The following is a 13,422-nucleotide window of genomic DNA, read 5'->3' as shown; positions in this document are numbered from 1 at the left end:
AGTTTATAGAACCTTCGATCCACAGGCACTGATACCAGTGAGATGGTGGCGCTCAACATTAGTCACAAGAGAAAACACTGAAACCAGCAAATACATGGGTTCTACTACCCTGAAAGTCGGGTGACAATGGGTTTATAAAGCATTTTTTCTGCAGTGATAGTCTGGATATTTTAGCAATGTTTCTGCTGCATTTTTTATGGAAATTTTTACATCATTATGTTTGTAAGATTTTTATGTACATTTTAGCAAGTGTTTTGGACCATTTTCTTGTTTTATCATGCTATTTATGTGAAATTCCGCCAAAAATGTTGGCCCCTCCCCCAGTGATGACCATTATGACATCACATGTAAACAGAACACACCCATAATTGCTAATGTAAGGGGCTATAAATTCCCTGCTCCTATGGCTGATGTAATATCCCTGAGGAAGGTGCCAGGAAGGGCGCCGAAACGCGTAGGAGGAAATAAAGGAGTACACTGCTACAACATCTTGCATCCCAGGTGATTTGTGAATCTCGGCAGCACGGACTGCAACAAACCCTGCTTCCCACAACTTTCTAAATTCTCGTGTAGGGAAACGTCTACGTCTAATATTTCCCACTGTAAGACTTGTGTGTGGCTTTGTGCCCACTGTACTGCTGGTATGCAGGCTGTCATTGACCCTAATAGAGACATTGCCTTTCTCAGGGTAGTTACTGGGGAAGCCATCATTTGTGACACCATCTGTGTCATCTTTTGAATCTTAGTGTGTGGAAGGTAACATTTTTGTTCGGTTGAGTCCAGTATTATTCCCAAGTATTCCTGTACCTGGCTTGGTACGAGTTTGGATTTGGGCAAATTCAGCATCCATCCTAGATTCGTTAGAGACCCCATGACCATGTCCAATTGTTGTTTGCAGTGGTGAAAGGTGACGCCCACTACTAAGAGATCGTCCAGGTATGGGACTATCAGGATGTTTTGCTCTCTTATGTGGGCCATTACTTCCGACATTATTTTTGTAAATACTCTTGGGGCAATAGCTAGCCCGAAGGGGAGAACTCTGAACTGATAATGTTTATCTCCCCCTGGATTGTCACCGCCACCCTGAGGTATTTCCTGTGGTCTTTGTGAATAGGTACATGGTAGTATGCGTCTCTCAGGTCTAATACAGCCATGAAGCATGATGGGGGAAGCAATTTTACACAAGATTTTATTGTTTCCATCTTGAAACGCTGAATTTCCAGGAACTTGTTTAGTCTTTTTAGATTTATTATGGCCCTGTATGTTCCGTCTGGCTTTCTGCGGAGAAAGAGAGGGGAATAGAAGCCTTTGCCTCTGTCCTGGGAGGGGACTTCTTGTAGTACCCCCTTTCCCCTCAGGTTCGCGACCTCTTGTTGTAGAGCCAGCTGCTCATGTGGTGTCTTTTGGGGCGTTATCACGAAAAAATGGTTGGGGAGGGTATTGAATTTTAGCCTCAGTCCTTCTTTTACTATGCTCAGGATCCACTGGCTTCCGGATATCTTTTCCCAGGCCTGGAAGAAGTAGGACAATCTTCCCCCGACCTGGGGGGCACCTTCATTGTGGCTTTTTGTTATCGGAAGGCTTGTTGAACATAAAGCCTTTGTTCTTATTTCTCTTATTCTCCCAACCTTCGCTGTTTCCTTTTGGGGGTCTTCGCCGCATGAATCTTCTGTTCCGAAAAGACCGTTTGTATGACTGATTAGGGAAACCGGGAAAGGATTTTTTCCTGTCTCCCGCCTTCTCCAAGATGTCGTCTAACGTTGGGCCAAATAAGAACTCTCCCTCACATGGTATTGCGCACAATCTGGTTTTAGTCTGCAGATCTCCCGGCCAGCATTTTAGCCATAAGGCGCGTCTCGCGGCATTTGAGAAGGAGGCCGCTCTGGCCGCCAACCTAGTTGAGTCTACTGACGCATCCGCCAGGAAGGCTGCTGCTCCCTTCATTACAGAAACTGACCTTTGTATTGTTTCTCTTGGGACTTTCCCTTTTATTTGGGAATCTAAGTGATCTAACCAGACCATTAGGGCGCGTGCCGTGCATGTGGACGCTATGGCTGGCTTTAGTCCCCCTCCTGCCGCCTCCCAAGCGTTTTTCAGAAAGCTTTCTGCCTTTTTATCCATTGGGTCCTTCAGGGTACCCATGTCTTCGAAGGGCAGGGCAAATTTTTTAGAAGCCTTTGCAACCACCACATCCAGTTTAGGTGCTTTACTCCATAGGGAGCAGGCCGGGTCATCAAAAGGGTATTTTCTCTTGGGTGTTAGGAGGGCCTTCTTGTCTGTTTTTTTCCATTCTCGTTTAATTAGAGAGTGGATTTTCTCATTTACCGGAAAAACTCTCCGTTTTTTTTTGTTCCAGTCCACTGAACATCAACTCTTCCGCTGTTTTTTTTAGGGAGCTCATCTACCAGCCCCATAGTTGTCCTCACGGCTTTTACCAGTGTGTTCTTCTCATCAATAGGGAAGCAGCTGCATCCCCCTTCTGAGGATGATGATTATGACTGGGAGGATGATGAACAACTTAAGTTAGATGATTCACTCCCTGACTCACTAGTACTGGACTCCGGAGATCTATGTCTGGACCTGCATTTTTTCTTAGTGGTTCTAGCTCCCTTGAGGGTGTCCTCTACCTGGGTCCTTATGAATGTTTTGAGGTCTGAAGCAAACCTCGGAGATTCCTCCTGTATAGTCTGCTCTATGCATGCTGCGCAGAGCTTTTTCTGCCATGTAGGGGGCAGCTCCTCCGTGCATATAGAACATACCATGTGCTTGGATTTTGCTGTGCACTTGCGCCCCTGAGAAGAAAAAATTAATAATCGCATATTAGCAAGCGGGCTTTCACGGAGATTACTCACCTCCTTGTGGAACGAGAGGTACCGTCTCGGGCGTAGGGATTACTTCCACCGCTGAATCCACTTCTGGCTGTGCCGCCATGGTGGAGCTCTGGCTGCGCCGCGATCCTGTATAACCGCTGCTGCAGCGCTGCTGCGAGGAGTCGCGCTGTCGTTGTTCTCGTGACTGCTGCCGCGTCTCCTTCTCTTTCTGAGGCTTTCCACTCATAGTGATCGCCTCTCCTCTTTTAGTGGGGCTTTAATATATACTATTTTTTTTTTTTAATTTGGCGCCTCCTCCCCGCTGTCTGAGCCCTCGCCGAAAGTGACGCCCGCGCATGCGCACTGCGGGATCTCCCAGCAGTGCACTGCGACTCATTAAGAAAGCTGCTGCTCGCGCGCGTGTCCGGTACCGGCGTTCAGCAGCCCGCGGTGACCGCCGCCACCCCCATCGCTGCAAGCCGTGCAGGCATATACCTTGCGGCTCGCGGTGGCCGCCGCCGCCCCCATCGCTGCAAGCCCTGCGGCGATATACTTTGTGGCTCCCGGTGGCCGCCGCCACCCCCATCGCTGCAAGCCCTGCGGGCATATACCTTGCGGCTCCTGGTGGCCGCCGCCACCCCCTCCGGGCCGCTCCCAGGTCCTGCCCCGACCCTGTACCTTTTGCGGTCCCGGTGGCCGCCGCCATCCTCCGCAGGCCGCTCTGGGTCTGGCGCTCGGCGGGGGGCTCTCCTTGAGTGACCGCAGTCACTCTTTTAAAGGAGACAGCAACCCCCTTTTTTTCTTTTCTTCTGGGATCAGCAGGCTTCGTCCACGGATCTTCTCTGCCTCTCGCCCACTCACCTTCAAGGCCCGCCGACCTCGGTGGTGGTGCTACGGGGGGAGCCTGCGCAAGGCCTCGACCCAGCCGAGGCAGGGAGCCCCGCTGCCTATCACCGGACTGGCTTGGTCCCCGGCATCCCACGTCGACTGCAGGTACGTGCTGTAGGTTCCCCGTCAGGGACAGGAAACCAACTGATGTGGGAGAGAGGTACCGCCTTTTTCATCTGTAGGTTTCCTGTCCCTGAGGGCGGATCCCTCTCTCTCTCCGTGGTGCAGTCATGGGGGAAAGAGAAAATTTAAATTAACCAATAAATTTCGTTCAACTTCACAATTGTGTTCCACTTGTTATAGATTTTTCACCAAAAATTTACATTTGGTATCTTTATGTTTGAAGCATGATATGTGGGAAAAGGTTGAAAAGTTCCAGGGGGCTGAAAACATTCGCAAGGCAGTGTGTGTGTATATATATATATATATATATATATATATATACACACACACACACACACACACACACACACACACACACACTATATATATACAGTATATATATTACATTTGTTTTACAATTTCATTATTTTTTTTAATCACAATGAAAAATTTGGTTTGCATTGAGATATTTCTAAAACCAACATTTCTTTCTATTTTTTCATTAATTGACTTGTGGAATACCTCGTTTCTTCTGTGATGAGCTGTAGTTTTTATTTGTAATTGTTTAGGGAGTACACAATTGGTTTATGGCTTTTATCCCCATCTACCGTATTTTTCGCTTTATAAGACGCACTTTTGTTCCCCCAAATTTTGGGGGAAAGTAGGGGGTGCGTCTTATAATCCGAATATACGGGGGAGGGGGTGTATATATATATATATGTACTGCAGGGTCCAGGGGAGGTGGGGGCAGCTTTGGAGCGGTGCTGTGAGCTGGTAAAAGCTGCCGAAGGGAGCCTTTGATCTCCTGCTCCCGCTCATATAATATGCACTGCCGCTGTCCATCACCATGGTGCTGAAACGGCACCACGGTGACTGGCTGGGGGAGCGGTGCATATTATAGCTGCCTGCGCCCTCCTTTGATCGCACATGATCCCCTGTGTTAGATATCGCCCCCATGCTGCTGCCCATAGTAAAATAAAAAACTCTTTCCTTACCTCCTCCAGCGCTGATCTCCCGGTGTCTCTGCTGCTGCTGTCATCAGCACTCTGCTGTGCTGATCACATGACCGGCTCTGAGAACCAGGAAGTGGAGGAGGAGCTCAACCACACTGAGGGAGACATGAGGAGGGACAGCGCTGAGAAGGTAAGGAAAGAGTTTATTTTACTAAAAGCAGCAGCATGGAGGCGATATCTAACACAGGGTGATGTGTGCCAGCCACAGGGGGGCCAGTGTGCCAGCCACAGGGTGATGTGTGCCAGCCACAGGGGGCCAGTGTGCCAGCCACAGGGTGATGTGTGCCAGCCACAGGGGGGCCAGTGTGCCAGCCACAGGGGGGCCAGTGTGCCAGCCACAGGGGGGCCAGTGTGCCAGCCACAGGGGGGCCAGTGTGCCAGCCACAGGGGGGCCAGTGTGCCAGCCACAGGGGGGCCAGTGTGCCAGCCACAGGGGGGCCAGTGTGCCAGCCACAGGGGGGCCAGTGTGCCAGCCACAGGGTGATGTGTGCCAGCCACAGGGGGGCCAGTGTGCCAGCCACAGGGGGGCCAGTGTGCCAGCCACAGGGTGATGTGTGCCAGCCACAGGGGGGCCAGTGTGCCAGCCACAGGGTGATGTGTGCCAGCCACAGGGGGGCCAGTGTGCCAGCCACAGGGTGATGTGTGCCAGCCACAGGGGGCCAGTGTGCCAGCCACAGGGGGCCAGTGTGCCAGCCACAGGGGGGCCAGTGTGCCAGCCACAGGGGGGCCAGTGTGCCAGCCACAGGGGGGCCAGTGTGCCAGCCACAGGGTGATGTGTGCCAGCCACAGGGGGCCAGTGTGCCAGCCACAGGGTGATGTGTGCCAGCCACAGGGGCCAGTGTGCCAGCCACAGGGTGATGTGTGCCAGCCACAGGGGGCCCGTGTGCCAGCCACAGGGGGCCCGTGTGCCAGCCACAGGGGGCCCGTGTGCCAGCCACAGGGGGCCCGTGTGCCAGCACAAGGGGGCTATATTCAATATAAGGCGGCCATATCCAGATTAAGGGGGCTAATTTTAGGGTGGGGGGGCTATGAGGGACATATACCCTATATGATTTGTTAGACGGACACTGGCATTATAAGACGGACCCCATTTATTAAAAAATTCTCTATTCCTTCACCACATTTGGGGGTGCGTCTTATAATCAGGTGCGTCTTATAAAGCGAAAAATACGGTATTTATTTTTTGGGGGAGAAAAGATAAAATACCAGAATTGCCATTTTTTTGTTATTTACTATTTTTTTTATGTCAAATAAATATTGTCATATATGTTAAACGATACCAGGTATTTTTTAATTTACAAAATAGAAAAAAAAAAAAAATAAAATAAAATTAATAATAGGTTATAGGCAGGTAAGTACCTTTTTTAGGAATTCTTTTCCTTAGCTTTCTCCCTGAGAGCAAAAAAAGCACAATATGGTGATATTAGGACATTTTATGATAAAGAACAATACAACAACAAATTACACGTCTTATTGAATTCACTATTTCTTATGTTTTTCGCTATTATAAGGTTTGCAGCACTGCTATAAGTACAAGATCTGTGGCGATAAGTAATATATAGTGTTCAATACTTCAACAAACTGAGGAGTGATTGGTAAAAAAAAAAAAAAATGATAAAAAGTTTATGAGTAAAAAAGTCATCCCATACACGTCACCAGCCTATACAGCAACAATAATGAATTAATTCATACCTCTGGCATAAAAAGCTTATGGTAACAACTAAAGGTCTGTTCTGTGATTTGCAGAGTGTTCCTTCCTATACCAGAGGATGTCATCTGAATACTCAAAAAAAAAATAAAAAAAAATAATGAGATTCAAAAGGTGCCCTGGACGGATTCATTAAGTCGTGCAAAAAAAAAACCAGAAAAAAAAAACAAAAAAAAACAGGAGTCATGATCCTTTCCAACGGTGTGTGTATTTTCAAAAGGGGCACAAAAAAGTAGTCAACTAGGTCATTGTAACTAGGCAAATAAAGGATCACCCTGTAGCGCTATAGCATGCAAACATGAAATGTGAAAATTGAATTGCATTACTGCACTGGAAAATATGAAAGATTGAGAATACTTTGCTCATAAACTGGCCAATTCATGTGTACCCGGCAGCCACGATAAGGCGATTCTCATTGCTGGGAACCTATCTAGTTACAGCAGGATCATATCTTCCCATAGAGATGTAGACTTTAGTCTAGGAGAGGATTTACATTAGGCAGGTTCCCAGTAACAATAATTGCATTATCGTGACTGCGTGGTACTCATGAATTGGCCAATTTATGCGATAAATATTCTCAATTTTTCATATTTTCTAGTGCGGTAATACAATTAAATTTTCAGATTTCATGTTTGCATGCTATTGCGCTACAGAGTGCGGCCTTATTTGTTTAGTTGTATGTAGAGATGGCTACTCTTAAGGGGGCTTCACACATCGCGATATCGCTAAAGCGTCACTGATTTTGTGACGCAGCAGCGATATTGCTAGCGATATCGCTACATGTGATACTTACCTCAGACCGGCTCCCCCGCTGGCTATCGCTGATTGCGCGAGTTCGGCCTGGTCCATTTCTCGTCGTCGGCTTCCTGCTGGTGCCGACGAGTGAGCCATGGAGGTAGGCGGAAGACGGACACCATTCGCCGCATCTGAAAGGTAAGTGCGACCGCCGACCGCTGCTGCATCGCTAGTGAGATCTGCCTGTTTGGCAGCTCACTAGCGACCATTTAGCAATGCACCAGTGATCCTGACCGGGTTGTATCGTGGTCGGGATCGCTGGCGCATCGCTAAATGTAAAGGGGCCTTTAGTAAGCACCTGTACACACCTGATTTCTGTTTGGAAGTGACAGTCAGTATTTTGATATTTATGCTACTATGTTATTGTGTTGGGTGGCAAAAATACTCTCAACGATTAAAGGAAAGAAAATGGAGCCCAAAAGGTTCATACTTTACACACTCTGTTCATCTTAAACATTTTAACACATCTGTCAGATTGAAACTTGTTTTCTGAGGATTCAGTTGGAAGCCCCAAGAAGAAGCAGCTCAACTGCAGTGTGAATATCCTCAAACTCAACTACTAGCCAGCCTTCCTGCACCACTGCCTTCTATTATCTACAGACGATGATCGGTCACACGTTTTGTTGCTTTACTGTGTATTACAGTACTGAAGTTTTCTTATTCGGACACTGTCCAATCAAGGCTGACAATGTCACATCCTAATGATAATAGGAATGGCAATGCCAAGTTGCAAAAAAAGGTTCTTCAGCACTATTATTTGGGGAATAGACAGCTCATAAGAATGGACATGTTCTTTTAAACTATGGATCTTACTTTTAGAGGTCTTTTAAAAATAAGTCTAAGATAAGGCTAAATGAGGCCACACGTGTTGAATCCATGTTTCAATTTAACCCATAAACACTGACAGGGTGAAGATAAGCCATCAGTGAAAATTCTGACCCGCTACCAGTAATTGGGTTTGTCTAAACTGAATCTGTGGTTACGCTGTACTTTTATTTTTTATTTCTGATTTCTGTCCCATTATAATATTTTTTTGATTCCTTTGCTGAAACTTTAAAAGTCGTGATGTGACAAGGGAGAGTCATAATGCCTCTTTCACACATCAGGTTTTCGCCGTCAGGCGCGATCCGGCGCTTTTGACAAAAACCGGATCCGGCGAAATGCAATGCCGGATCCGGTTTCCCCCCCATTGACTTGCATTAGAGCCGGATCGAGCCGGATGGCCATGCGTTTCATCCGATTTTCGCCGGATCCGGCAATGTGACGCGATCCGGCGTCTGGAAAAAACGGCTACTGTAACGTTTTTTTGTCTCCGGCGAAAAAGCCGGACACGCCGGATCCGGCGTGTCCGGCTTTTTCATACAATGAAAGCCTATGAGGGCCGCAATGCGCCTGATCCGGCGGCCGGATCCGTTTTTTTTGGTCTGAGCATGCTCAGTAGCTCTGCCCACAAGACATATATAAAAGCAAGACAGTGTGACCCTCAGCCACACCCAAAATGCCACCCAAGCCAAGAACCAGGAGCAGGAGAAGGCAGCAGACATCTGCAGCAGCAGCACCATCAGCACCACCCCAAATGGAGCAGCATGCTGAACAACGGGAGGGGAGTCCAGCAGCAGATGAGAGACGGTAATTATCAAATCCCCCATTCCTCCAAACTAGGGCTATGGAATATCAAGATATTCATTGGCCCTTTGTTTCTCTTTATTCAACAGCCGCCCAATAGATGCTGCTGCAGCAGCAGCAGCAGCAGCAATGGCAGCAGCAGGAACACCACCCACAGCCATGGAGTCTGGCCATGAGGAAGACAGCACATCTTCTTCTGGGAGCCCTCCCTCGCATCGTCAGCGTTTGACGGTAAGTTTTTATTTCCAAAATCCATCATCTCTGGAATATATGTCTATTCATTGCCTTTTACTTCAAAACAGGAATCACAAGATGAAGAGGAGCTCCCAGAAGAAGAAGGAAGGGGTGGACAGACACTTGGAGTGGGCTCACAATTGGTAAGTTTTTTGCATCAAACGCAGAAACACAACATCACACTACACACAACACATAGAAAACAATGTTCTGCAGACCACACACAGCAAACAAATGCCTACATCCAAAGACATAACATTTTTTGTTTTCTTCTCTAGTCTTCCCAATCTGGTGCTCGGCCAAGAGGTCCTCGCAGTGCCTCCCGGGGTCGTCGGCGACAGCAACGCGGCGGTCACCAGCGTGTAAGTATAAATATTTTTGCTTTGTTTTTTTTGCACTTTTTATTTCATTTCTTTTGTGGAGGCTAATTATGTTATTTTTGTCTTTTTCTTCAACAGCCTTCACAGCGTGCTCCCGACTCTGACGGTGAGGATGGAGGGATTGATGTGGACCGCCTCATCGATCTCGTCAGAGAAAGGGAGCCGCTCTGGAATATGGCTGACCGCCGCCACGCTGACCTTATCGTTACCCGACGACTCTGGGAGGAAATCTGTTCGCTCCTTGTGGACCGCTGGGAGGACCTCGAAGCTCGGGCCCAGATTAAAGAGCGTAAGTATATACAGTACCGGTTGCTTGATTTAAACCAGTGTTTCCCGAACTCCAGTCCTCGTGGTCCCCACGGATCATGTGTTCAGGATTTCTATTTACTTTGGAAATCCTGAAAACATGACCCCTGGGGACCATGAGGACTGGAGTTTGGGAAACACTGATGTTGTATACTAACCACTTTGTCCTTTCTCGTTTCAGGGGAGAGAATTGTGAAGCGGTGGCGGTCTGTGAGGGATCGTTTCAAGAAGGAGTTCAATAAAGAGATGCGGGCCCCGAGTGGATCTGGAGGACGCAGGAGCAAGTACAAGTACGCACGAGCCCTGTCGTTCCTCCGGGAGACAATGCTCACCAGAAGGTAAATATTACACACCACATGTGACAAAAAAATGTTTAGATGTAACTTTTTTTTTTTTCAGCCAGGGCCATACCATGTCACTATTATAATTGGGTTTTTTTCTCTTTATTCCACAGCACGGTGAGCAGCACTCGGGAGCCTGCACGATTGGACCCTTCTGAGGCGATCCCTGAGGAGACCGTCACCGAGGGACACTTCGACCGCCCCGGTACATCTGCACCTTCCCAGCCTTCCCACACATTCGACCCATCTGTCCCATACACCAGCACAGGAGCATCGTGGCCGCCTACATTACATGAAGCTGCTGGTGAGGAGATCGCTTTCCCTTTACCCCACCCTTCTGCCCCTGCCACCTCTAGTACACCTGCGGGTACTGGGCGGCAGCGGCAGAGGGGTCAGGAAAAGACTTATGCGCCAGAGTTCTTGCATCTGAATGTATCTTTCCAGAACTGTCTAAAAGTCTTGTCAGAGCAAATCTCCGCAGGCTTTCAGCAGATCAACTCCAGCATTCTGGAGGTGAAGACACTTCTGCAAACCATGCATTCAGAAGCAAGATCTTCGCCAAACCACACCTTTTTCAGGTCTGTTGTGGAGCGCATGGCAACACTATCTCCTACCCAGCAGATGCATGTAATGCATTCGTGCCACGGTGCTCTACAGCAGGTTACCTCCCAACCTCCACCTCCCACCACTGTAGTTCCTCCACCTGCACCCCCTCCAGCCACTTTCCATCCTCCCCCTCCTATTACATCTGCACCCCCTCCAGCCACTTTCCATCCTCCCCCTCCTATTACATCTGCACCCCCTCCAGCCACTTTCCATCCTCCCCCTCCTATTACATACCAGCAACCTCCCCAGTACCAGCAACCTCCCCAGTACCAGACATCTCCCCACTTCCAGCAACCTGCCCCGTACCAAACTCCTTCCCCGTACCAAACTCCTTCCCCGTACCAAACTCCTTCCCCATACAACTTTCCATCAACATCATCTGCTCCTACAGTCCCTGCCCAACCCTCCACTCCACCGCCCACCACCTCTTCTGCCTCCCACATGTCCACCCATTCTGTAGCTTTTTCCACACCATCACCTCTAACTGTTCCTTCCCCACCACGATCCCAGTCCTCTCTCCACACTCCCAGTGTCGAAGTGTCCCGCAGCCCCTCCAGCAGTATTTCCACCCCACACTACACAGATTTGTAATGTGTGTTTTGTAATAAAAATGCCCAGTTTTTTTTCAAACCTTTATTAAAAAAGTTTTTTTAACTTTAAAAACAGTTTACAAAAAAAAAATATTTTAAATAAAAGTTAAATTATTGTTTACGCTGGTTGTCTGTCATTTCTTTCTGCGGCGAAATATGTTTAAAAAAAAGGTTAAATACAGGGTGTTTAAAAGGTAAAAAGGTATTCAAAACCAGGTATATAACTGTGGGTAAATTTTAGCTTTTTGCCACAGTTGTGTTCCTGGTCGTGTTTGAAGCAAAGTATTTCACCTAAAAAGTTGTGTTTATTGTTGGTGATTTCCTAACAATGTACACAACTTTTGTTAAAAGGTGAAATACTTTGCATAAAACACAACCAGGTACACACCTGTGGCCTAAAGCTAAAAATAGAGACCATGACAAGATAGCCAACTTTGGTTGGCAAAGGTATATACTGTTGGTACAGAAGGTACACAAGTTTGGTTGGGCACAAATCTTTCACACTCTGTCATCCTGCCAGTGTACTCTGCCTTGAGGTGACAAAGTATAGTGCAAAATTGTCCCTCATTACTGAAACCGACACAGAACTTCTAGTGGTAATGTCATGGTAATCTTGCAAGGTGGTTTCTTCAGAGGTGTCCTCAATGGAAATGGGTTCCTTGCAGATAACAAAATTGTGGAGTACCACGCAAGCTTTGATCACCTCGTCAACAGTTTCTGTCTTGAGGTTGATCGCAGTCAATAGGACCCGCCATTTGGCTGTCAGAATACCAAAGGTACATTCAACCATTCTTCTTGCTCTTGTGAGGCGGTAATTAAAAATGCGTTTTGGTCTTGTCAATCCTCTGCTAGAGTACGGTTTCAAAAGGTGTTCTGACAGCTGGAAGGCTTCATCCCCTACACAGACAAATGGCATAGGTGGACCAGATGTTTGCGGCAGCGGTCTAGGTGGTGGGAACTGGAAGGTGTTTCCATACAGTTTACGCCCCATGGCAGACAGTTTGAAAACTTGAGAGTCACTGGAGCGGCCATAGGCCCCAATATCAACAGCAATAAATTTGTATTCCGCGTCAGCGATGGCCATGAGGACAATTGAAAAATATTTCTTGTAATTGAAATATTCCGATCCCGATCCGGCTGGCTTTACAATGCGGATATGTTTCCCGTCCACAGCGCCCAAGCAGTTGGGAAACTGACATATCTGTTGAAACTTGTCAGCAATTTCAATCCACCTCTCTGTTGTGGGCTCTGGTAAAAACTCTTCAGCTAAGGAGTCCCACAGTGCACGGCATGTGTACTTCACTATTCCAGATATGGTGGAAATCCCGAGTCTGTACTGGAAATGCAGTGACGAAAGGGATTCTCCAGTTGCAAGAAATCTGTGGGGAATTAAAAAACAATAAATTAGTTTTAAATCACAGCATTACATACCAAAACTCAGCTATAACACTTGGAGATACAAACTACCACCAACAAGATTGCAGTGAAAGTGTGCTCTGATGCGAGCATATCCAATAAATGTGGCTTACCTTAAAGTCACCATCAGACGCTCTGCGGGTGAAACAGAGAAGCGGCAATAGGTGTCCGCTTTTCTTATGAGGTGTGCAATGCGCTCCACCAAGTAATCAAAATTCTCAATTTTCATCCGAACATATCCAAAAAATTTATCCGGGTTTCGTCGAAGGTCCATGCAGAGTGTAGAATAGACCCCACGCGTCATTCTCTTGGCTGTGATGGGGTGGATCCACAAACGTCGTCTACGATGCCTGATGCGCTGCTGTCTCGCTCTCTCCTTCTCCAGAACAATCACCCTCAAACGATTCGCCTCCGCTATAAAATCCGCCAAATTCTTCAAAATATTTCCAATCACAACATCCATCTTCGCCAGTAACTTGCTCTTCTCTCCAACCTGCACTTTCTCCTCTCCAACCTGTCAAAGAAGGGCTGTAGGAACACGCTATATATAGTTTTCCAGTAGCCAATCCCGTTCGGAAGGCCACAAGGGTCAATTTTAAAAACCGGA

The 13,422-nt window shown here is 47.5% G+C and overlaps 1 protein-coding gene across 1 annotated transcript in view; it reads right to left on the bottom strand.

Annotated features, from left to right (window-relative positions):
* Nucleotides 1–13,422, bottom strand: part of APLF (aprataxin and PNKP like factor) — a 182,882-nt gene that overhangs the window by 11,457 nt on the left and 158,003 nt on the right. The window contains exon 10 of the mRNA XM_073553796.1: nt 6,173–6,205. Within this exon, the coding sequence (XP_073409897.1) occupies nt 6,173–6,205 (33 nt within the window). The remainder of the gene's footprint in view (nt 1–6,172; nt 6,206–13,422) is intronic.

This window comes from Dendrobates tinctorius, unplaced genomic scaffold, assembly GCF_039654945.1.
Source record: "Dendrobates tinctorius isolate UK_male_01 unplaced genomic scaffold, ASM3965494v1 ptg000203l, whole genome shotgun sequence".
Classification (NCBI taxonomy): domain Eukaryota; kingdom Metazoa; phylum Chordata; class Amphibia; order Anura; family Dendrobatidae; genus Dendrobates; species Dendrobates tinctorius.
Note: the sequence above shows the minus strand (reverse complement) of the source record. Positions and strands in the feature narration are given on the sequence as shown.